We start from the raw sequence: 25,758 nt of genomic DNA, 5'->3' as shown, positions 1-25,758 counted from the left end.
TGTATTTTGTTTAAAGCGCTATATAAATAAAAGTGACTTGACTTGCTACAGTAATGACATTTTTGGGTGAACTTTTCCTTTAAAAAAAGAATTTATAGATTTATACGTTTCTTACCATCTCTAGTGCGACCTCTTCAGCACTATCATTCTCCAAGTCGTAGCTGAACTCGATGGCCTCGTTGTCTTTGTGCTTGCCTTTGAGTTTCTTTGGGTCTTCTACCCAGATGCGCAGGGCAAGGCAGTCTATGCAGCCTGTATCTTCTTCAGCAAGCTCCACACGCACACCGGTGTCCTCCGCAAAGAAGGCATGATTAAGAAGGTCTTTCACAGAGAGCCTGAGGGTGAAAAGAAAGAATTTAGATGACTTTGCATTCTCTCTTCACTTACAGAAGAACTCCCACTGTTTATGTGCTTACCGCTCTAATTGGTTTTGGCGAATACAGCACTCAATGATTTCTTTTACCTCAGGGTCATTTACTTTGTCAAAACTGGCAGGCTTGATACCCTGCGCAGAGAGAAAATAGTGTGAATCCCCGCCATGATTCACAAAACACCTGGATGTCATGTCCATACTGATTTAAAGTTATAATAAAAGATAAAAAGGGTGAATTCATTAAATTCACAAAATTCTTTAAACTAATTGACAGGTACATTTATTTGCATATGCCTAAACATCTTTGCTAAACAATTTGAATGGGTCATTTCCCAAAAGTACAGGCTGGTTTTGAGTGTCAAATTGTGGACTACTGCAATATGCAATACTTTACTTAGCGTGTACAGCACTGTAGCATCACTGTAATCTGGGGATCTGAACTGGCTCTTTAAAATGCTAAACGCACACTGGATTACACCAAGTGTCAGAATAAATGCTCAACATAATTTAGTGAATTCACCCAATAATAATCTACAAATTGATATTCATAAAAAACTCACACTAGTGACTTTGCGGTAGATCTGTGCAGCATTTTGGCATTCTGAATATGGGTACTCTGAGGTAGCCATTTCTAGCATGCACATGCCAAAGGCATAGACATCCACTGACTCGTCATAGTGCTCCTCGTACATCTCTGGGGCCATGAACTCTGGTGTACCTGAGAAATCAATGCAACATCCATTTGACATCCTGTCTCTTTTGACACCTGTCTGCTATTTTTGCTATCTTTATCATCTTTTGCTATTGTAAAAACTAAAGTCTGTTAAACTCATTTCTTCTTTTCTCCTTGACACAAGCCAATCAATGTGCAAGTAGTTAATTAAAACTTAATTATCGCAATAACCTTGAAGTCTGAAGCCTATAAATGTACACCAACAATATGTGTTTTTTAACATATCACAAGGGCAACATGTTCAAACAATTTATCTCAGATTGCAAATCACACGTATATGACATGTGAAGCATTTTAAAAAAAACCTAAACCAACTGTATCCCTTATTCTGGCTTGATCTCAAAACTTCTGAGATTCTAATGAAGGATTTCAGCCAATGCAAGCAGAAATCATCATCCATGCAGCACCCTAGTGCTCTCACAGATCATGCTAATCATGAGACACTTTGCAGAATCCTCTACATTATTAAGAATTGCAATAATTATATAATTTCCAATTATGCTGCTGCTACAAGCTTTCAGGTTTACCTTATTAAAGAGAACAGTATTATAGATAGATGTTCTGCTTCCCTTTTATGTTTGAACTAATTTGAAATCTGCCATGCTAACTTTCCTCTCAGCAAATATATATATATATATATATATATATATATATATATATATATATATATATATATATATATATATATATATATATATATATATTTTATTTATTTTTTTAAATCAATAGGTATTGATGTTTTTGTGTGCGCACACATTGCTGTCAATAATGTGGAACAGTGAACAGTGTCTTTTAGTGTTCTCCAGTGTGGCAATACAAATTAAGATAGCCAAAAACGACTGAGGAAGCAAGAACAGACCTTTTCTTGGATTCTTGGCAGACACCATTCAGGACAAGCATTTAACCAGAAGGCTATAAAGAGTTTTGAGGTCAATCACATATTCAAGAACATCTTTTAATACACACATGAAACTGAATGAAAGTTACAGACCTATCACACTTTTGGCAAACGATGTCCGCATGAGGGTGGCAAGGCCTAGGTCACCAATCTTTACTGAACCGGTCGGGCCTGTGATGAAGATATTGTCACACTTGAGATCACGGTGCACAATGGGTGGCGTGCGGGTGTGTAGGAACTGTAGACCCTTTAGGATTTGCCTGCACCAGCTGCGTAGAACCTTGGGCTTCATCACTTTAAAGCGCTTAAGGTACCTAAAGCAGAGAAAAGCAGGAAGAGGTTTTCACCCTTACCTCATGATGATAAAATGTACAAATTTTAACAGCAACAGCCTGAATGGGCCAAAAACTAAGAGAGTAACATTTTGCATCATACAGCAGCAAAAAAATATTTTAAGTCGCCCACATATTAAGACAGATTTACAGATTTGATCAAAAACTGATATGGCTATGGCTAATGCAACACATTAATCACTTACAGCTATTATACTAATCTATTGCAATTTTTCAAACAAATATTGCTACAAATTTATATAGGTGTATTATTTATTTAAAATGTAAAAAAAAAAAACTATGAAAACCATTAAATAAAGTCTAAAACGTAAAGATACACACGTTTTGAGCGTTCCTGAGGTCATGAGCTCAGTCACCAGGACAATGCACTTCTTGCCTCTAAGAACAGACTCCCAGGAGTCATAGAAACGCACAATATTGGGATGCTGTAGACCTTTCAGCATTTCAGCCTCCTCTTTAAAACGCTGCTGCTCCGCTTTGGTCAGCTTTCGATCCTGACAAAAACAAACACAAAACATTAAATACTGAAGTGTGAATATATATATATATATCCCCTAAAGCTTTAAAATGTCCTTAACTCTGACATGTCTACATTATTAATTCACAAAAAAAGCTTAAGATCTGGAGAAAAAAACACTGACTGGGATGGAGAGCTAATATCAAATATGCAGACATTTAGAAGTATAATAATAATACTTTTAAGCAAAGTTGTCATAGGAAATAGAACAGATCTTGCTTCAACATCCTCTCTATGAAAGATAGAAAAATTATTTTCACATCCAAAAGCTCTCGACTGCTCTATTAATCATGTTAATGACCAAGTCATAAATATTACTAACTAGTCTGTGATTTTATATAAATGTGATTTAAATTCATAGCAAAGTACTCATAAATTATGTCGCATTGCCTCATTAATTGTGAATGTCAGCATACCATGACACCGCAGCACACTTCCAGCCACTTGCTGCTGAGAGAAAATGAGTTCCCCTTTAAAAAATGTGCTGCGAGAGAGGAATGTTCAAAGCTTTGTATTCATTCAGTTTTACTGCAAAAATGTTACCCTTCCAAACTCACTAGATTATGTCGTTCATCAGCGAATCTGCCATCTTTGGTGGTTTCAATACAACACAGTTGCAGGTGGGGTGGAGGGAGAGATATTTGGAGGTGTACAGCAATGGCTGATCACAGCAAAACGCTTGGTTCAACATGGGCCCAAGCATTCAGAGCAGACGAGGAGACAGTGCACTAGCGATCAAAGGCCACCAGGTGGCGCTGGCAAAAAGGAGATGCGTGACATGGAGGCAACACCCAGCATTAGCCTAAAAATCACATTTCAGCCACAGCAGCCACTATGACCAGATTGCCCCAGTGTGGCGGATGTTGATTAAATCCCATCTCTGGCACACAGTGGGGAAAAAGCACACACACTCAATCACTCCACTGGCAAATACCACACACACACTTGTCCTGCCATGCGACACTGATTATTAACTATGCTCACCCCGAACAACCCCGCAGTACTAATAAAACAATATGAATGCATCAAGGCTTCTAATATAGTGCATTTGTTTTTAAAGGAAGAGTTTGGCTAAAATGTATGTGTCATCATTTACTAACCCTCTTATCATTTTAAAACTGCATAAATCTATAGAGCACAAAAGAAGATACTTTGAAGAATGTTTCTTCTGTTCAGGTCCATAAAATGAAATTCAATGGGGTTTAACCCAACACTAGAGCCCTCTGACTTCCATTGTATGGACAAATAAACACCAAGATGATTTTTATTTTAAATATAATAATTCGTGTTTATACAGGTTATAAATTCCATGAGGGGGAAATAAATCATGACAATTTTCATATTTGGATGAACTATCCCTTTAAGACAAGCCACTGTTTGTTTCTTTTCTTCACTGAACAGATGTCCCAAAAATGGCCTGTAATCTTTAATCTGTGGGATGACAGAACATCTCTCTGAATTCCAATTAAAAAAATAATATATATATAAATATACACACACACACACACACACACACACACACACAGATTTAAAAATAATCGGTCTAACTGTAATACTCTACATTAGGTTCTCATGGGTCATTCGGTAGATGTAGCTGAATATAAAAGTATTGATATTCCTTGACCCTTAGGCTTTGAGAGTTTGTCTGCATGACCAAATAATCAAAGATATCTGGCTCGAAATCCAAAACATGAGTTATGTAAGCAGTGTAAAATAACAGACAAATAAAAGTATGAACTTTCACACTTCTGCAAACTCACCGCATGAGATTTATAGACATAATTTAACTTTAATTTCTGTAAACACTGGCCTGCTGTCTATGCATCAACAAACAGGGCTAATTTCTGGAGGCTGTTTTGTGGCGTAAAATCGGATTTGCCATGTAATGAGGTTTCTCTCTTGTTAAACTTCCATCTGTAAATCATGTCATGCTCTCCCTGCTCCCCCTTCAGCTAACTGGGTGTTGCTTTGAGGAAGTATTCTGTGGAAGCTGAGGCCTCTTGTTTTCTTTTCCTCCTTTCTTTGCCAGTGACGTGTAGACCCATGATCAATCTGCCCACAAAACTGCATAATCCAAACACCAGTCATTCACAAAATTCTTCACATGCATTACCATTCAGATTCCTTGTTTGAAAGAAATTAATACTTTTACCCAGCATAGATGTCAAAAGTGACAGTCAAAAGATTTATGATGTTACAAAAAATTCTAATTCAAATAAATTACGTTTTTTTTTTTTACTTTATTTTTATAAAGTAATTTTGAAAAAAAAAAAACATGTTTACGCAAAAATATTAAGCAGCACAAGTGATTTCAACATTGAAAATAATAAGAAATGTTTCTTTAACATGAAATCATCATATTAGAATGATTTACAGCTAAAGATCATGTGACACTGAAGACTGGAGTAATGGCTGCACACAATGCGGTTATTTTAAATTATAATAATATTTCACATTTGCTACTGTTTTATTGATCAAATAAATGCAGGTTTGGTGAGCATAAGAGACTGCTTTCAAAAATATTTAAAAAAATCTTACCGACCACTAACATTTTAACGGTAGTGTACATCAGCCTCTGAATTTTATTATTATTATTAAAGATTTTAGCTACCAATAAAATTGCAAAAATGCATTACTCTCAGCTTCACTTTAGACTTAAAAAGAAAACATATTCAATCAATTCAATTTAAATTCAACAAATCATAATTTGATTCCAATACTATCATAAATCAGCTCAACTCTGTAAAGGCTCCACATAAACTGCTAAAGTATGTCTGCTTTGATCAGCCAATAAAAACAGAATAAGAGTAAATCTGCAGAGGATTTTCTGTGCAGATTCTGTGTGTGCTTGTTTGTACAGTGCATACTTCTCATGTTATAAATACCACAGTACAGTACAGTGCATACTTTTCAAGCTATAAATGCCCCTGCAGACATACCTTCTATGCCATTTTGAAGTGCTGCACACAGCAAGGCACTTATCTGTAATGTTTTGCCCTTTATAAGCATTTTCAATAACCAGAATTATTAATAATTTATATACATTTCGACGAATTTGAGGATCAATCTGGAATCATTTAGGACAGCACCCCGATGCATCAGTGAATGGATTTTACCCCCGCCTCTTGCATGTACACAGAGTTTGTGAAGACCTAGTCAAGGTTGTAATCAAATATATTAAATAAGGGGGACTAAATGTTTGGAGTTTAATAATGTCTCACTGAAAAAAGCAGATTGATCAACAACTACTCATAAAACATAAAAGCAATCAACATAAAGCTCATCACTAAAAGCATCACCCCATGTCTCCTGATTTATGGTGCAATAAAAAAAAGTTGCGCTCTGTATTTTGTGGCTGAAATCTAAAATGAGTGCATCTGTGCATGTGTGTGCTAGTGTTTGTCTGAGCATCCGCGTGCAGCCCTGCTGCTGAACTCTGAATGCTGAGTTAGTGTCTAAGACTGTCTTGTAAGGGCGCCTCTGTCTGTCTGAGTTTCATCAGTCCTTTGGCCTCTTCATGACAGTGTCTTGTCCTGGCTTTTAAAGCATTATGTTCAGCAACCTGGGTCAGCAATTGAGAAGAGATTTAAGAAAGTGATTGATTAGTCATGTAATGTAAAACCAAATGGACATTCTTTGTTTACAAACTACTGTCCTTCTAAAATGTCCCTTTTTATGGAATAACAATTTTAGGAATTGAACCCAAACCTTCCAGACTGCAAAATCACTGACCACTGCACTATAGCAAACTATTAAATGAGATGTCAAAAGTCACCAGGATGTAAACATGTTCAGTTCATAATCTGCACTAAATCTTGGTAATGAGTTTGGGTCGCTAAAAGCTGTTCAGTATCTATGGCTTATTAGTCACAAACGACGGCACACATTGAAATGAGAAAAACCGGTCGAGCAACCACTTTAAACATTATTCAAGTTGAGTTTCCATATTAAAGTTGCGCCTGCTCAGTTTGGTAGTGTGTTTGTTCAGTTGTCAGGTGAGGCTGCAGTAGCTCAGAGCGTAAGGAGTGTAAAGCTCAAGACACCCTGACCTTTTCCACAAAAAGAAACACTTCAGGACCTGTCACCTGTTCAGCCAGAAAATGTCCCATAAAAACACTACACGTGAATGCTTGCTGAGCTCCCGCGTGTGCTGATGAAACATAAGAATGCATTAGTACACACTACGTACATCATGGCTTTTAAATTGAATTGAGCTGCGCCTTCCACATTCACTAAACGAAACAAATTCTCTGATCCCTATGGATGTGTAAAGCAATCATGACCAACATCTTTTTATTATTGCGCTAGTCGATATGCCTTTTGGGTTTAACTGCAATGAACAGGCAAGGGAGGGTGGACGATTAGCTCATATTACTAACACATTCTCTGTAATACAGCGGCATGGCAAAAGCAACATAATCCAATGCACTGCAATGAAGACAAACGCCTGTCTTCATGTAGATGTGTGTGCTAGTGAAAACACATGACAAGAAACATTTAGATGTAGTTTGACTGAGAAATGCTGTAATAACTAATAAATGCACTAATATGATCAACTAACAGAACAGAACAGAAAAGTATTACTTGTAAAGAGGCAAATATTTCAGAACTAGCTGAACAGACTGAGGCTTGATGATGAGTAACAATTGTTGATTGACTCATTTTAATCTTTAAATGATTAAAAGCTGCAGATAGGGAGTCATTAAGCGTTTGTATTAAATAACAGGGAGCTTATAAAAGGATGATCATATTATTTGTCTGAAAGAGATAAAGTGAGTGATAGTCGGATGGTCATGTGACCTTAACTTGATTTGCTCCATGCAAACTACAGCTTTTATTACATTACAGATATGACTTCATCTCATGGGACTGTAAATTATTTAACATATTTTCAAAATTATTATTCATTATTGAGTGCACCTTTAAAAACTCACTGGTCAAACCCTAGCCTGAACACCCACTGTACAGAACGTGATCGTGCTGAACATTAAGGATACTGACCTTTTGCACAGACAGGATTGGTCTGTGTTTAACAGGGGGCTCAGAGCTCTGAATGTATCAGAATGAGAATCTTTACACGGAGCCATTGCCTCAGTCTCTCTTTTACTCACAGCCACATTATGTAACTGAATGTCTAACACCAAATTTGACCACAACTGGGTGAAAAGTTCTGCAGCTCTCACAGTAAATTATTCTGAGTTAAATGTGTTTAGTCTGGGAGAGAGAGACATTGCAGCTCAGTACTGCTTAAAAGCTTTCTCTTCTGCATCTTCATTATGGACCTTTCTGCTAACCTTCTGGCTAAAATGATTCACATGCTGCTATAAATGATATAATTAAAGTCACTTAATCATTTTAAAAGTCTTGGATTTAATGGATTTTGAGAGCACCGCTTCCAGAACACATGACCCTTTATAACATCCCTTTATAACATCTGCAGTAAAACTACAGAAGACCACAATCCCATCAAAGTCAGTTTATATATATTTGAATATTCTTTCTTTTTTTTCCATCTACTGTTTCACTCATTGTATGAATAGCGTTTCAGCTAGTCTATTTATAAAAAGACAAGCATGCATCCAAAGAAAACAAGTTTTCTCTTTACTCCTTGTAAAATTACTAAATCAAACACATTTTGTATGGTCTGGAGTGTGTTTTGTTGTGGCAGGAACTGAACTGGGGCAGACTGGTCTGGTTTGGGCTGTTGTGTTTCTGCGTGAGTTGTGCTGTCTGTGCAGGCTTTTTGTTCAGGTCTGACAGGCACCCACTGTAATTAACTCCCTGGATCACCCTGTATACTCAATCACACGGACAGAGAGAACACCCCTCCAACACTGTACGCATACCCCCCCCCACCGCCACCACACACACGCATAACAAAGGCACACAACAATATAGTTCATGTGCCAGTATAGAGCGTTATAATAATAAATCTGAGTTGCGTTTGCACTTACACAGTGAAATAAATTAAGAAAGACAAAGACATAAATTAAATAACATGTTTAGGAAATATTCACCAAGAGCTTCATATGAAACAGAACAGAGGGAGAAACTGAAACGTGAACATCTATTCCCCACTCTTTCAAGTGTAAGTCCCCATCTCAACAGTCCCTTCCCTTCCAGTGTATGTGGACCCACTGTCTTGGACAAATGTGCCCACTAGATTACACACTGAAATCACACCACTGGGACTATCAAATGGTCCCCATAATGACAATGGCTCAATAAATATAATAATGTCTTAATGAAAATGTAAATTGGCAAAAGGCATAGAAAACATCATTATTTGCATACATCAAGGAAAAGTCCCTTGAGATGCAACCTTATTAAATATCAAACTTTAAGTTAGACAAAAAATGGAGAAATTAAAAACAGGCAGTTTAAATGTTACAAGTTAATTTAGGCATAACGACATTGTTAGATTACTTGTATGTTATTAAATTAGTAGAATTTTGAAAGTCTTATTTTTAAAATAGATGTTATTAATCTTATACTGTGAGTGATTCAACAATGCATGTTTTTTTTTTATTGTAATTTAATAATAATAAAAATCTGTCTAGTGACTTGACAACTTCTTTAACCAATCAGTCAGTAATAAACCTGCTCCTATTTTTTTTTACAATGATCCCAAAATATTGTGCATCCCCACTCTGATGATGTATGTGTTTGGGATGAGGTTAAATAGGGCTTTTCAATGCAGCAGAGGAGACCTTGATGAGACAGTAATCAAATAAACATCAGATAAGTTGCATATATAAGTGACAATCCACACTTTCTCCTTCACTGATGATATAGGCTTACAATTTTTAGCTCATGCTTCTAATACTTTTAAAGGTAAGGTGTCATTTAAGGACATGCTGGCCAGACAGAAACATCTTCAGCCTGGAGACTGTGGAAGGATATTGGTCTAGCCAGCTCTGCATGGCTTATTTAGTTGCAAATAAATAGCCAAATTCACATTACAGGGTTATGCACTTGACCTCTTTTATCTGGATCCAGGCCATATAGAGAACAAAATTGTCACCGAAATGACAGAACAACATGCCTTTTAACCATCACTGCTGCTTTCACTGGCACCCAGTACAAATCTGTCTGGACTCAGTGAGGTCATGCAGAATAGCACCGTTCCGAAATAACCTACGCTGTCCTTTATTATTAATTAACGTGTATCGAGAGATGTTCTTCTAAACTAGTAAAATTCATGTTAGAATAAGGACAGCAATTCAGACCTCACCTCGGCTGACATGAACAGGATATTTAAAATAAGGCCCAGCCCCTGCTCAAACATTACATTATGAGTTTTGTTACTGTTCTGTGCCCATCATCCGCTATTTCCACCACTTAATCAAGCCACTCCTCTTTAAAACATGCCATTTTATTTCACGTCATTGCATTTGCTCTCATGTTGAACTATTTCATGTGTAACCATTAAAGTATTTGGTGCACATTTTTTCTCTTTCTATGGAACCTGTAAACCACACGGGTTCTACAGCGACACATACCAACACCTATAGCGGTTTGCCCAAGCACTGCAATTACTTTGAATTAAATTTTTGCATCTGTCCTGTGTGTGGCATATTATTTCTTCCTTGCAGACACGTGATGAGGGAACATTTCTTATGACTGTCTCAGTCATTGCTCAGCAGCATTGTTTTTATAGTTCTTCTAAACGTTACGCACCGTAATCATGAGTGGGAAAGAAAAGGATGTTTTGATGGCATTCTTGAGTTGAAAAATCTATAAAAATGTCGAAACCAATTCCGACAGAGTCATGTTGTGTGATCCAACACATATAATTCTGATTATTACGTAGGCTATTAAGGATTGTTTCGTGAGAATTAATAGTATGAATGAATACCCAGGAAGTAATTTTGCTCATTACAGGAGAGATAACTGCAAATCATCTGTTTTGTACGGTTAACTGTAATTAAAGTGGATTTGTGTGATTTTGCCTGCAGCGAGGAACTGGTTTTATGAAAGACAAAGATGCATGGTTTTTTTTTTCACTCCAGGATTGCTAAGAGTCGGATTTCTCTCAGTGGAGAGTGAGAAATGGAAAACCCAAAGCAATAACAGAAAGCTCCGAGCAGTGAGAGGTAATCCTGCTGTTGTACTGAATATCTGCAAGCCTCCCTGATATTCAGAATAACAACACTGTTTCTCATGTGATATTGCTCGAATTTACTTTTCATCTTAAGAGTCATCTGTAATTATAATTGAAGCTTAGAAAAATGTGTGAAATTCTACTCAAATGAAAGTTCAACGGAATAACAGAGCCTCGTGTTCTTATGATTCCTTGTAAGTGCATTAGATCAGCTTGTTGTGTGTGTGTGTGTGTGTGTGTGGTTAGCATTAGCCACTCAGCTTCTCTCTGGGATTGATGCCATGTTAATCTTCTATTTGGCTCATGTATCACCCAGTCCCTCTTACACTGCTTCAGCACTTTTAATTTTCTTGTACACATTTCTTACCTGATTTTTTTTGACAATGCGGCTGTCACTATTATGCAATTGTTTGGCTTATGATTAATTGTCATACAAATAATTCTGATTATGCCACTTAGAAATATGATATAATGTATGATATCCTATGAGCAAATATTTGTAAATAAATATTGCACAGGGTAGAATGACTAATTTATTAAATTGTACAATTTATTAAATTGCTAATTTATTTTAAGAATATATGTTATGTAGTTTTTTTTAATAACGAAAGCAAAAGAATTTCCATATTAACAAAACAAAAATAGGTTTTAAATTGACAGTTATAGCATTAAACAGCAATAAATAAGTAAATGTGAATGACACACTTGTAGCTGGTATAATTCTTCCTTGCACAAATTTAAATCAGCATAAAACACGTCATAGGCAAACTGGTTCCTCACAGTACCCTGCAGTATACAAAAATGCTTGGAATTATGTTAATGAGGAACTAAAGTGAACACCAAGCACTTAGCATTTGAACAAAGTACATAAGAAATGAACTGCACAATGGACTCAAAGAGAAACACACTGACACTGTAAACATGAAAACAATGTACTACTGGAAAAACGCGACATTTAACTTTGGATGGCAATGAGCACCTGAAAAAAAAAAAAAAAAAAAAAATCACAAAATATTTGTACTCATTGCAACCAAGAAATACAGCATCATCATCTCACATACAGTCTCTTAACAAACATTCATCATCTGGCATAGAGTTTCTTAGCAAACCACAGCGTCTCATTCTGTTCCAGACTGTCTCTTATCCAAGGTTTTTAGGAAAGGCCAATAACCACATTGTGTCAAATGGCTCACATCACGACTCTAGCTTGGGAGAAGGAAGGCTTAGTTCTGTATCACGTTTCTCTCCAAGCAGCGGCATGGACTTATGGGGTCCCGAAGGCTTGTGAGAAGCTGTCCTAAACCATGGATTTGTCTGCTCTAACTCAGTCAAGAGATCACACGGTTCTTACCCTAAGGATTAAAGTGAATATTACAATCACTGTATCTGTGCGTAGGCCATTGTCTTTCATGTTAACTTCATTACAAGGATCCAGCTGGCCCACCTGCTGACATAAGGAGAACAACGTTGAGGAAGCTTGGGTGTGGGGCTGCACATTAATTAATCAAAGTCCACCCAAAGTATGTTTTTCTGCATGCATGTTTTTCACTTTCTACAGGTTATCTTAAAGGTTTTTCAGTTTTTTTTTATTTGATTTTAGTATAACAATATAATACCATGCATATTTTTATTTATTTAAAGAAGAAACCAATCCAATGTGCAGTTGATATATGAGGTTTAATACCATAGAAAAGCAATAACAGTTTTTCAGTTAGTGTTTTCAGCTTGTTAATAATCACAATTAACAATTATGATTTTTGTCATAATCATTCAGCCCTAGCTGGGTGGTTCAAAATAATGAACTGTGTTTATATGCACATGCTGTCAGCACTGTTTTAGCATTATATGAGATAAGCAAACACATGCTGAAATACTGTAAACTAAAGTGGTGTAACTGTTTAGTGATTTGGCCCCTGCGTGTGTGTGGGATTAGCTCCAAACACATGACTCCCAACCTTTCAACACAAAGCAACAAAACAAACCACACATGATAAAGAGAGAAAACTGAGAACAAATATCAGATTGCTCATTCAGTCAGTGTTTTGCCTTCTGTCCAGGGGCGTAGATTACGCGGGGTACTTTTAATATCATGGAAATTCGTCCCCCGCACTTTTTCAGTCAAATGTGTTTGCATAGATGTTTTCAAGAGCTGGTGTAAATAAATATAGATTTAAACTCAAAGAGACAGGATAGTCTGCGCATGACCTGATATTTTATTCGGACCCAGAAGCGCTAAAAACTCCTGCAGTCTGTGTTTCATTAATCCTCGAAGCCGGAGCGCGCTCTCGCGCAGAAAAGTCATATCAGGAAACTCCTAATATGGGCAACAGCGTCCAGCTATAGCTATATGAAAACAGTTGTTTTGACAGAAGAACAGAAACTTTTGGAAACACGAAGACATTAATATACGATGGGGACAATATATGTTTTTTCAAGTAATCTCCAGCAGGTGATAAATACAGTATATCAACAAAACAGTGGTAACTGACATAGATTTATTACAGTATAGAGACTATTCTGCCTTATTATGTGATAAATAAGTATTTGTAGTATATTTTAAAAAGTTGTTATTATTTGTTATTGTCAAGCAGTTATAGATTTCTAAGCAAAAAGCTAGAAATTAGAGAACAATTAAAGTTGCAAAGTACAGCAAAACTGAATTAAACTGAAGTAAACTGAAATATTTTTACTATACTATTTAAAATAACTGTTTTCTATTTGAATATATTTCAAAATGTTATTTATTTAGATTTTAAAGCTTGCTAAATAAAAGTATTCATATCTATAATTTCTTTTCCAAAAAATCTATATTTTTGAATGATATACTATATAATGTTGCAAAGGCTTTTTATTTCACATAAATGCTGATCTTTGGATCCTTCTATTCATCAAAGAATGCTGAAAAAAATGTACTCATGTTTTAAATATTGATAATCAATAGCTGAAGACTGGAGTAATGATGCTGAACATTCACCTTAGATCACAGGAATAAATTACATTTAAAAATATTTTCAAATAGAAAATAGTTATTTTAAATAGTAAAAACTTTTACTGTACTTTGGATCAAATAAATGCAGGCTTGGTGAACAGAAGAGACTTCTTTAAAAACATTAAAAATCTTACTGTTCAAAAACTGTTGACTGGTAGGCTATAGATTACAGAAATGTTCTGTAATGTTTTATATTATATTGTAATGTGTGTATATATATATATATATATATATATATATATATATATATATATATATATATATATATATATATATATATAATTTCTGTCCCCCTCACTTCTGAAAAGATGGCTACACCCCTGCTTCTGTCATTGTTCCTCTTTTACTGTCAGAGTACCACAGATCTGTATTCCACTGCATTACCTTTTGCTTGTTGTTTGTTTAGAGTGTTAATAACATCTTTTCAATATCTTTCTTCCATTTTTAAATCCAGCAGGATTAAATCTAATTCACCTCTATTAGCCCAGCACTGTTTGTGCACATATTAGTAGAATCACCATAAAAGTACACTGGCGTGTTGTCATTCTCGGTTTTTGTTCTGCCTCCAGCCTGCTACTGGCAACAAATGTGCTATTATGAAGAACGAATCACAGTCTATCCATGATGAACAAAAAGACAATGATGTAGGTCAATATAACTGGCCTGAAAACAACAATAACCACAGAGTATTGCTGGACAGCTGGATTTAATCATGTTTTTTAGGATTATAAATTGTATGGTTGGTCTGAACTATGGCCAATTTAGCTGTATAAAATGATCAGTGCAGGGGTTTTCAAAATGGGACCTGGTGACCCCCAAAAGGCCACTTATTTATTAAAAATAAAACAAAAATTACTGTTTTGTAATGAAAATATGTAGAAAAGTACTTCTTTTGGCACACTGAAGAGGTCCTGAGCATGAATTAGTAATAATAGCCTACATCCATTGAGAAATTTGAATAAGGTGGAACCATATAAATGATTATTCTCTGAATAATCTCTCTTGATCAGACTCATGATTTACATGCTACTTCAATCTTTTAATCAATAATATGATTCTCTAAGCCTCTTACATAACTGGCATTAATCTCCTTAAATGGACCTCACTTGTTAATTATTGTACTGATTGCCACTTTAGCAGTGAAATGCAACAGGCTTTCCTCTCAGCTGGCTGCTTTGCATGAGCTGAAAGACTTTGCTTCATGAGAGGATTTAAAAGGACACGTTGCACCAAAATATTTTTGATGGCATATCGGCTAAGCTATTGTATTTTATACAGTCTTGTTGTGATATGTGGTCAATGCAGTGCCACAGCCGACATCAACATACTGCATGTTTACAACAGTCGGGTTCCTGTCGCAAAACCAATTATTTAGTGACAACTTTTCCTGGAAAATACAATGCACAGTGGGAAACAATAGGTTCAGCATAGTGGCAAAGGCAAAAAGATTCCATTTCACAACAAGAGAGCCTCTTTGAGTCTTGTTGTTTGTCCAGTTCACTGCGCCGTGAGTAGGCTTGACCCTCCTCTCCCACGGATAGTCTCTGTGTAATCTATAAAGCTATTGAGCTGACTTTGAAACTCTTTTTTTCTACTGTTCTCACTGCACTCAACTGTAACAGCCTGAAGAGAAACACAAGAGGCTAAGATTTCACCAACAAGCTCGGAAAACTCCTGAGTAACAGCATCTTAATTCAGACCTGCAGAGCTAAAGCACTTAGACAGAAAAACATGATACAACTCGAATTCCTGTGCAGGAAAGGCGACCAACACTAATCTCCACTATTGGCCCACCTTATAGCAATGAAATGTCAAAACCTTTACTACTCAAGTGCATTAGTTGTATTTATACCGTAATCGTAGCTAATTTGTGGGTAAAGAATAGGGCTGGGTGATATATCTAAGAATATGATCATGCGCATCTAGTCAGTAAATTTGGTTCTGTGATTACCGCTAAATTGACATCACCTGTTTATAATTGGAGCTGCATTTAATATACAGAGCCGTAGATCACTGACAAGCTACACAATATCGCGTTCATATTCGTATTCATCAAAGGCGATTATAAACGCGATATTGCGTAGCTTGTCAGTGATCTACAGCTCTGTCTATTAAATGCCGCTCCATTTGAAAACAGGTGACGGCGATTTACTGACTAGATGTGCATGATCATATCTTTAGATAGATTGCCAAGCCCTAGAAAAGAAGTCTCACCTGCAATTCACACCAGGCAACTTCCACCCAGGTTTCTGTGTCCAGGCCTTTGTAAACAGTTTTGAATGCTCCCCTGCCAAGCTCGATGTCAAATTTTAAAAAGCGGCCACTGGGTGAAGTGGCGACGGCCTTCATCTCGGCCTCTTCTTCCTGTTCTCTATCTCTCTCCTTCCCCTTCAGAGCGTGCGTCGTAAGGCCGGTCTTATCAGGATGCTGCGTGCCAAGAGTGCCATCCTCACTCAAGGCAGCCGAGGCACTGGCGGGTAACTGCTGGGCTCCGCTGGTAAAAACTGAGTCGGAGGCACAAAACTCGAGGTGAGGGGCACTATGAGGGGCGCTGATGGTTTCTTCCACCTCATCGTCCTGTTCGCATATCTCCACGCTCTTCCGGAAAAAACGCTTGTTCTCCCGTTTCCGACATGGTTCGTGGGCAGCTGGGGAAGAGGGCATGAAGAAGGTCAGAGGTTTGGCCGGCACCTCTGTTTCTTTACCATCCTCCACTCCACCACCTCCTCCTCCTGCGCCCCAAGCTCTCCTTTCCTGGGTCTGTGAGGAGGGGAAGTCAGATGGAGTGCTGTGAATCCTTTCTCTCTCATGGGCAGCCCTGTTCCCCTGGTCACTCTCCTCCTCCCTCTTTCCATCAGGTTTCTCTCCGGAGGATTCCTCTGTGGCAGTGGGCTCTCCCGGGTCCGTCGCCATGGCGATTGTCCTTTCCCACTCCTTCGCCTCCTCCTCCTCCTGCACTCTGGCTCTGTGTCAGTCCCCGTCTCTCTCACTCTGTGATCAACCTCTCACCCTCTTATGAAGTTCCTCAGCCGTCCTTCCAGTGTTGCCAGCTGTCAGCAACAAGAATTACTCTCTCTTCTGTGGCTCTTATCTTCCAAGTTCCCTCGAGTTCACAGGAGTATCAGAGGGAGCTTGTTTTGTTAATATAACTGTGTAGGTTAATTCAGTTTTTGCTGTGTACTTTCCTTATCTCCATTTCCTACCTCGAGTGTCTTTTGGCTGATGACAGGTAAATGGCCTTCAGTGAAAGGGGGCGGGGGGGGGGGGGGGGGGGGTCAGGTGTATCCTATAGGAGAAAAGCACAGGGTATCATTAATGAGTATCAGGTTTAAATAAGAGTATTCATTTATAATAAAAAAATAGGGTCAAATTTATCATTATAAAACATATACATTATGAAGTAACTTGAATTAATTTTTTATACTAAATGAAAAATATAATAATGTTATAAATATCATTACAATTGAGTACAGCAGTTTTCTGTTATTAATCTATATTTTAAAATAGCAAAGCTAAATTTTCATTAGGGATGCACCGGTTGACCGGCCATAAATCGGAGCCAGGCGTTTTTTGCTTAAAATACGTGATCGGCAATCAGACGGTTTTTGGTCTTTTTTTCGGCCAATTTTTCTGGAAGTGCACCCGCGTGCACAGACTACATTGTAATCATTCACTATCATGTCATTTGTGTGGAAGTATTTCGAAATCTGTGCGCAGGACACGGACAGCCGTTTAGCACTGGAAGTGCAGAGCTACATGTCTGAGGCACAGATAGCAGGAATCAAACAGTCGACTGTGCAAAATAAGAGTCCCTTTCCTGCTCACTGAAGTTGCGCAAGCGTACTGTACCTGTCTGCGGCCTGCACAAGCTGAGACAGTGAAGGGTTGTTCAGCTCAACTTCTCACGTGTTGGATGAGAAACGAAATGGACTAAACTGTGACAAAACTGAATTTTTTTTTTTGTAAAGTAGAATTGCATACATATTTGAAAAGCTAGAAGTAAACGTCAATTCTGTATAGGATGATTATTTTTATTTTGCCTTAAATTTACATCAACTTAATTTGATTTAAAAATCTATTTAAAAATTATATGTGGTTTCAACCCAATTCAAAAACAAAAGCTAAATGCTGATGTCTGAACCATCTATGTTTGTATTGAATGTAGCCTACTTACTGTGCAGTTACTGCTGTTAATTTCAGATGGTTATAGTTATTGTTTTAAATAGCCCAAAGCCAGTTTGGGCTATTAAATACAAAATAAACATCTTGTTTATGCACACTTTCCTTCATTCTTGTTAGTTGCTTAAAGAAAGAAAAAAAAAAAAAAAAAAAAAATTATTCTGTATTGGAGTCAGCCAGTTTGCTTGTAAAAAAAATCTTTATCGGCCATGAAAAATAATGTTCGGCGCATCCCTAATTTTCAGCAGCCATTACTTCAGTGTATGGTGTCATATGATCGATATATATCATTGCTCTTTTTGTTGTTTTTTTGATTGCTTCCACTGTCTTCATCTGTAAGTCGCTTTGGATAAAAGCGTCTGCTAAATGAATAAATGTAAATGTAATGATCTTTCATAAAGCATTCCAATATGCAGATTTGGTGCTCAATAAACGTTTCTTATTATTAGTGCTGATTATCAGTTCTGCTTTTCTTTCTTTCCTCGCTATTTTTATGGACACAACAATATGATCAGGATTGTGGATCATTGAAAGTGGGTAGGACTTTCAGCTACTGTTGAAGTCTATAGCACTGGACCTGCATTTTTCTCCTGAGGAGAGAAAAAATCTGTGCCTGTTCACAAACTGTCACTAAAAACTTGTCAAATGTGCATATTGCCGAGAACACTTAGAATAACTTGTGAGAATTAATAAATCCATTAAGGGGATTAGTAAGCCCATCTACAGTATATTCTAAACAAGCCAAGCACCTTCAAACACAGGGGAGAGTAACTGATTAATCCAGTAATTAAGCCATCCAGAAGCAGGACGGGTACCTAGTGCATTGCAAATCAAAAAATTGCCAATAAATATTAGCCATTAAACAACTTAAGGAACAGCAGATTGTGATTGATTAATAATGAATGATGGCATTAAGGCCCTTTAGAGTTAAATAATTCAAAGGTAGAGTAGTTACAGGAATGAACATGTGTGACCACAATAGATAATCAATAAGGGATCATATGAAGTAAAAACAGATTATTAATTGTAGCCAGCAGTATTGCCCCCAGATGGGGGAGCATTACAGCTTCTCATGTTTTCAGTGAATCTCCATTGTTTTTCTAGTTGTGTTCTCCGGGTCTATTCAGATACCTCAACACCTGACACGGCCTCTCACAAGATTCAATGCTCCCTTTGACCCATAAAACCTACTTGTCCCTCCTATCACAAACACAATCGCTCTCTTTTTCTCTCTAATGACATCATTATCTTCAGCTCTCCTCTTGTCATGCCCATCGGTCTTCTGGCAGGCCACATCCATCAGGTTAGTTTGCTAACAACAAGCTAATAATAACATGACTGAATCAGAGGTGGAAAAAGATGCTCCTCTGAATCTCACCGATATTAAAACCGAGAAAACAGGTTAGCCATTCTTTCCTGTTGTAACTGAAGTAAAGTGAAATAGCATTATGTTTCTGTTGTGCAGTAGTTCAAGTAGTTCAATTTTGTTTTTGCAAGAAACATCACTGATAGGTCTCTTTATGTTTTGCTTTTTTTATTTACTTATAGATTTCCTGAGGAAAATATCTTGAAATGCAAGTTTAGCTGGCAGCTCTGGTTCATCTAAAAACCATCTGCAGATAAAACTAAAATGCAAATTGAAAGATTAGATCTCACACCCCACACACAAAAATGCAAACATAAAATGAGGGGCAAAAGCAGGCTACATTCACATTAGACTAGTTGTACTAGCTGACATAAACCACTCCTCCTAAACTTCACAATCCCTCCATTCTTTCAAAGATAATGACATGAATAGCATGCTGGGTAACAAATGAAAGGCTTTAGATTTCATTTCTCACATGCAATGGTTCTGAGGATTCACTTGATTGACAAGAAAGGGAGTCGCAGTAGTCTAGAATTGGGCTACTACATTGCAATAAAATGTAAATTAATGAGAGAGCTGACTGTTGAGATATAAAAGGGCATGAAGCAACGACATCAACAACCCATGAGAGGAGGAAGTGCTGTTTTAAACAAGTTTGTTTGCCTGTGCCCTCAGGGCTAGGAGTTCCCGTGAAAACCATATAGACTGAATACAGAACGTCAGGCACATCACTCACACACTCGCTCACATTCCCAAACTCACTTCTGACACACAGGATTTAGATCATTCCCACATCAGCAGAATATGGTTGTCAGTCTTGTTTAAGAGAGTTTAATATGGTTAAGCACATTAGCACAGTCGGAACACATTTGTATTTATTAAGAGGTTTGACTTTCAAATTGTGCCGTGTGACAGACAAGAGCGAAATTCTACAATGACTTCACCTTAAGAGTCAACTGACAAGTCAATTGTTTCTAATTTATATATATATAAAAAATGGGAACACTGGTATGGACTGTCAAGCATTTTATAGGGTCAAATGTGTCAATATGTATTAAGTTGCACTATCCAATATTTTAAAAGTTGAGCACAAACCATATGGCAGTAATGCCACTCGAAGGATAAACAGAATTATTTAGTTTGAAAAAAACTCTATTCTTCAGTGTCACACGATCCTTCAGAAAATATGTTGAATTGCTTTGTCGGTTGAATATTTTGTGGAAACCATGACACACTTTTGCAGTTTTGATAAATATAATCTTTAGAATAACAGTATTCATGTAAATAAACCATTTGCAACATTATAAATCTTTATTGTCACTTTTGATCAATTTAATACATCAGTGATCAATAAGAGAGATTTTTCTTGGAAATATACATGACCCCAAACTTTAAAATTAGTATATAATCAGTATATTTCAGTAAAAAGAGTGTAAAGAATTTCATGATTTCTCATGATTCTGCACTTCATTCACACAAACCCAAAGCACAACCAGAGCTGCTGCTGTCACTAGGAGCTGAGGCGGGTCACAGCTGCATATTTTAGCATGACTTTTATGCAGCATTTCACATATACAAACAAATTTGGAAGCAGAGATGCATCAGAGTAGCCTTAACTTGCCTATGTAATCTAGCATACAATGCTTTGGGAAAACCTGAATATGACAAGCCCAGTCACCTCTGACGATGTTTAGTTTGCTACATCAGCTCTGTTATTCTACATTCTCATCTGTCAGTGGAGCATGTGGGATTAATCATGCCATACGGTGTTCAACCTAACCCAGATGTATCGCTAATTTGAATATCAGTGTCTGTGGTTTAATCCTCTTTGAAATGTGTAAAGACTTTCTCTAGGTGGGTTTTTAAAGGCTTTTAAAGTGCATCAACTGCAGCTCACAGTAGACAGGATGTTCTTAAAAGCATCTGATATCACTTTCCTATGCCATACCCAGCTCTTCTTCAACAACGGCACAGCTAATCAGTGCACTGTGTTGTTAAAGCAATTTCTCTGTCTCACACACTCACTATGTTGTCCGCTCCCACAGAGCTCTGAAACACCAAACACAACAGGCGCTACACAAAAATCGAGTCCTCTCTGCCTCTCCCAGTTTTTTCATTGCTCTCTTCACCGGCATACACACATTAATCCCCTGGAACTGAGCAGGCTCTGCTGATTTACCGAGGCAGACAAAGAGGGAGCCAGGGAATCTGTGTGTGTATGTGTGTGTTTAGCGAGGGGACAGACAGAAGGGTTTGGGGGTTGAGCTATGATGAATCTAGATGAAAAAGGGTGGATAAAATGGAGGGGGGGGGGCTGTTCAGGAAAGGACTGTGGGTAGGGAGAGAGGACATCAAGGTTTTAGACAGCCAGTCAAGGGGGAGACAGATAAGGAGAGGGGTTTGTGTTGAAATGGGTGGGAAAAATGTGTGTGAATGAGAACAAGAGAGGAAGATATAGGAGGAGGGGGTTGCGCGCGCACACACACACACAATAGACAATAGACAAAATTCCACCACAACAAAACCAAATGAAGTTTGGCCATGTGGGAGGGAAAGACGTGTGGAGCAGAGTATGATGAGATCATCCAAAGTAATAAATAAAACAAGAAAAGATAATAAATAAAAGTGTCAGACGTTGTTTGTTTCAATTGTAAATTGTGCAAAGTAAATAGAGAGCTTTTTAGTTAATGGTCAGACACCAAAATCCAACTTCAATCTTAAAGCAGTTGTTCTCAACCAGGGAGCTGGGGCCCACTAGGGGGCCTCAGTGAACTTCCTTGGGAACTTCCTTCCTTGAATAAAGGCTGTGACATCTGAGACCTGAAAAATGATGGCTGATTGGAAAATGAAGGCTATGACATCCCAGACCTACAACCAACAACTAATCCTCCCGAAATCTGACTGTGTTGTTGCCTGGGCTAAAAATTTGTATAAACACAGCTAAAAGCCAACTACTACAGTACGTGTGTTCGGCAGTTTCGCGAGATAAATTAAATGTCTATCTATTTCAGCAGATGGCAGTAGTCTACATTAACCATTCAAAAAGAGAAAACAAAACTCGGAGTGTGGATATACAAACCATAAACAAAACAGTGCTAGCTTGCAATTTTGAATATGAATCATGTTGATCACTTTCTTCGGACCAGAGAGCCGTGTCGGTATGAAAATATACTCCTACTGGAATCCTCAGGTAAGACAACAAAACTATGAAAGCATGTGTGTGTCTTCATGAAACGAATGCATAGAAAATCAAAGTGATGTGTTTTACCAACAGGCTGAAACAGATTAAACATAATGAATTGGCCAAAACAGGGTTCCAACTATGGTGTGGAACACACTGCAAAAAACTCTGACTGACGCTCAATGACAGCACAATGTTAGGAGATGTCTTGATGTGTCACGCCATTTAGACTTACAATTAGTTCTATTTAATTACATTAACAATGTTAACTTATTGCTAAAAAGTATTTGTCCAACCTTAAACTGCCATCATATTTAGTTTTTATTTGTTTTTATTAAAAGTACCAGAGGTAAATATCAAATTAGGGGGAGACTTGAAGTCAAAAAGGTTGATAACCACAGTCTTAAAGAGACAGTGTACCCAAAAATGAAAATTCATTTTCACACTTTCATGTCTTCAAGTTGACCACAATATAATAAAATAAATAAAATAAATGCCTAGCTTATTATTTTTATTTTTTTAATCTATACAAAAAAAAAAGGAGTCAAAGAGCTCCATTATTTTAACCCCCCTGACTTGCATTGTATGGACAAACACAGTTGAAACATTCTTCAAAACACTTTCTTTTGTGTTTTTCAGAAGAAAGATATTCATGAAGGTCATGGGTGAGTAAATTATCTGACTTTTCTTTAGCACACTGTTTTTGTTTTAAAGCATCAGGAAGTGCAAATAGCAACAAAGTCATTTTTTTGACTCAGTTTGCAACAGAGTTAAGTGACAGTTCATCCTGAGATGAAAAGGTCAGTTCACAGCACAAGAAAGGTGTCTCTACGATCATCCGTTCTATGTCATTTCATTCTGATTCTAAAGGCAAAAAAATAATAATCAAATGTATAATTTGAGATTGTGAGTCTTTGCACTTGCTTTAGGCACTGATGTAAGTAGACTGGATAATTTGCTGTCACAATTGATTTCTTTTTAACCAATCAAATCTATATGCATTCCTCAACCACAGTCTACTGAATAGAAATTTCTAGGAAAGGGGGGTGTGTTATGATTCACAATAACAACGGCTGTAAATTCAAAGTCTTTCTAAACCTAACTCAACACACAAAGCACTCTTTTTTAAAGTAAAAATAAGCTCTGACCAAGAACATCATCAAGACTGTAAGAGTTACTAAATGAAATCTGGGTGCTTGCAATATTTCAAGGTGTTGATTACAGCGAAGTGACAGCTGGAGTCGAAGGTATAAAGTTTGACCTCCTCATCCCAATTAGTAACAGCCAAGAAAAACATACACACTTCGGTGTAATCTAGGTCAAGCATGTGAAAGTGAGTGTCACTATGGTCACAGAGGGTAGGGTACACAGTGAACCAGAAAAGAGACTAGATACTGCCTATTACTACTTTCTCTTCGTTCAGTTTTTGATATATTCTAGGTGGGACCAGGCTAATTAAAGCTTGCCATGATGAACAATGGATTATACATAATAAGTGGCTTACTATTGTGCTTTTGAGGTTTATGTCAAAAGTAAACTTCTCTTGATTTATCCTTTCATACAATATGGGTCAGATTATCACTGAAGCTAAGGGATTTTAAACTACACTTGTACATTAATCACTGCTCACTCCCCATCAGCATAGATCGCACAGATACACAAAGTTGCATACACTAATGTTCACGAGTTTGGGGTCAAAAAACTTATCCAAGGGACATGTTCAATTTATAAAAAGCGACAAAGATATTTCTAATGTTACAGAAGTTTTCTACTTGCAAATGTTGTTCTTTTGAAGTTTTAGTCAAAGAATCCTGAAAAAGTAAGAAGAAGGTTTCTTGAGCAGCAAATCAACATAACAGGATGGTTTCTGAAGGATCATGTGACACTGAAGACTGGAATAGGCCTGATGGCTGCTAAAAATTCAGCTTCGCTATCCCAGGAATAAATAACATTTTAAAATGCATTAAAAGAGAGAGCGAGAAAAAAAAACGGGATAACACCTCTTTCAATATAAACATTCAAAAATGCTTAGGTGGCATAACGGTGATGTCATGTCAAAAGAAATCCATAAAACAGAGTATCGCTTTAGACCCTGATGACTGACTTTCAAAGTCATTTATGTTTTTTTTATTTATTTTTTATCACATAATAACATACTTTGACTTTAAAAAAAAATGCAGGGCAAATCAGGTTGGTTCAAATTTAGTAAAATGTAATAAAACTAGGTAAACCCACTAGATAGTTGATTAAATTCATGATTTGTATAAAAAACTATTTAGATATATTTTTTAAATATTCTGAAAATAATAATGGTCACATTTATTCTAGGTCCACGTACCATGTTTTGACCAATTAATTTTTTGATTAAACCACTCGACATTTTTTTGTCGAGTGTCCACAAATCAAAACATTTGTAGAAACTGACATTAACCATTTTTCAAAGAACCTGCCACCTTAAACTAAAATTTTCCGATTCATCATCTCAGACATCCTTGTTAGACTAGTCACTGACCCAGGTTACATCTCCGACAACATACGAGTTAAACAAAGCACCAAAGAAAGAAAGGTAAAGGCAACTACTACAAGCACCATCTACTAGCCACTTCACCGACCAAAAGTGTCCAATGCCTTGAGTTAAAAAACATATAGCAACAGAAGACACGGCAGCCACAAAAATACACAAACGTGTGCTAATGAGGCTGCAACTCTCAAACTGAAGCACCACCAGTCGATAAATTGATAATATGCATAAGAAAATCCGTCAACTGCAGCTTATGACAAAATACAGACAGATAAGAGAGCAAACGCCCGTCTGAGCTGCATATTCAGTCTTCATTTACATTGATTCGGTTAGCAAGACGGATGAAGAATATAAAAGACCATATCAATAGCAGAAACCTGCTCGGGATCAGAAGTAAAAAGAAGACTAAGCAAAGATCATATATTGGTTGTAATTTTGCTTGTCTCGTCCATTGCCAACATCTATTTCAGCACCACCGTGTTGTGTTAGCATCTAAGCTATGTTTGCCTGGGATTCCTGTATGTCTGAAAGACATATACAGCAA

General features: G+C 37.1%; 1 protein-coding gene across 4 annotated transcripts in view; it reads right to left on the bottom strand.

The window, feature by feature from the left end:
- LOC127944879 (serine/threonine-protein kinase WNK3) overlaps positions 1-25,758 on the bottom strand; it is a 46,164-nt gene that overhangs the window by 19,873 nt on the left and 533 nt on the right. For all 4 annotated transcript variants that reach the window (XM_052541268.1, XM_052541269.1, XM_052541270.1 and 1 more), the window contains exons 2-7: positions 16,182-17,253; positions 2,679-2,851; positions 2,098-2,318; positions 934-1,091; positions 417-505; positions 116-335 (exon numbers count right to left, since the gene is read on the bottom strand). In XM_052541268.1, the coding sequence (XP_052397228.1) occupies positions 116-335; positions 417-505; positions 934-1,091; positions 2,098-2,318; positions 2,679-2,851; positions 16,182-16,880 (1,560 nt within the window). In that variant the 5' untranslated portion in view covers positions 16,881-17,253. The remainder of the gene's footprint in view (positions 1-115; positions 336-416; positions 506-933; positions 1,092-2,097; positions 2,319-2,678; positions 2,852-16,181; positions 17,254-25,758) is intronic.

Source organism: Carassius gibelio, chromosome A23 (genome assembly GCF_023724105.1).
Source record: "Carassius gibelio isolate Cgi1373 ecotype wild population from Czech Republic chromosome A23, carGib1.2-hapl.c, whole genome shotgun sequence".
NCBI lineage: Eukaryota > Metazoa > Chordata > Actinopteri > Cypriniformes > Cyprinidae > Carassius > Carassius gibelio.
The sequence above is the reverse complement of the archived record's forward strand: the minus strand, read 5'-3'. Positions and strand labels throughout refer to the sequence as shown.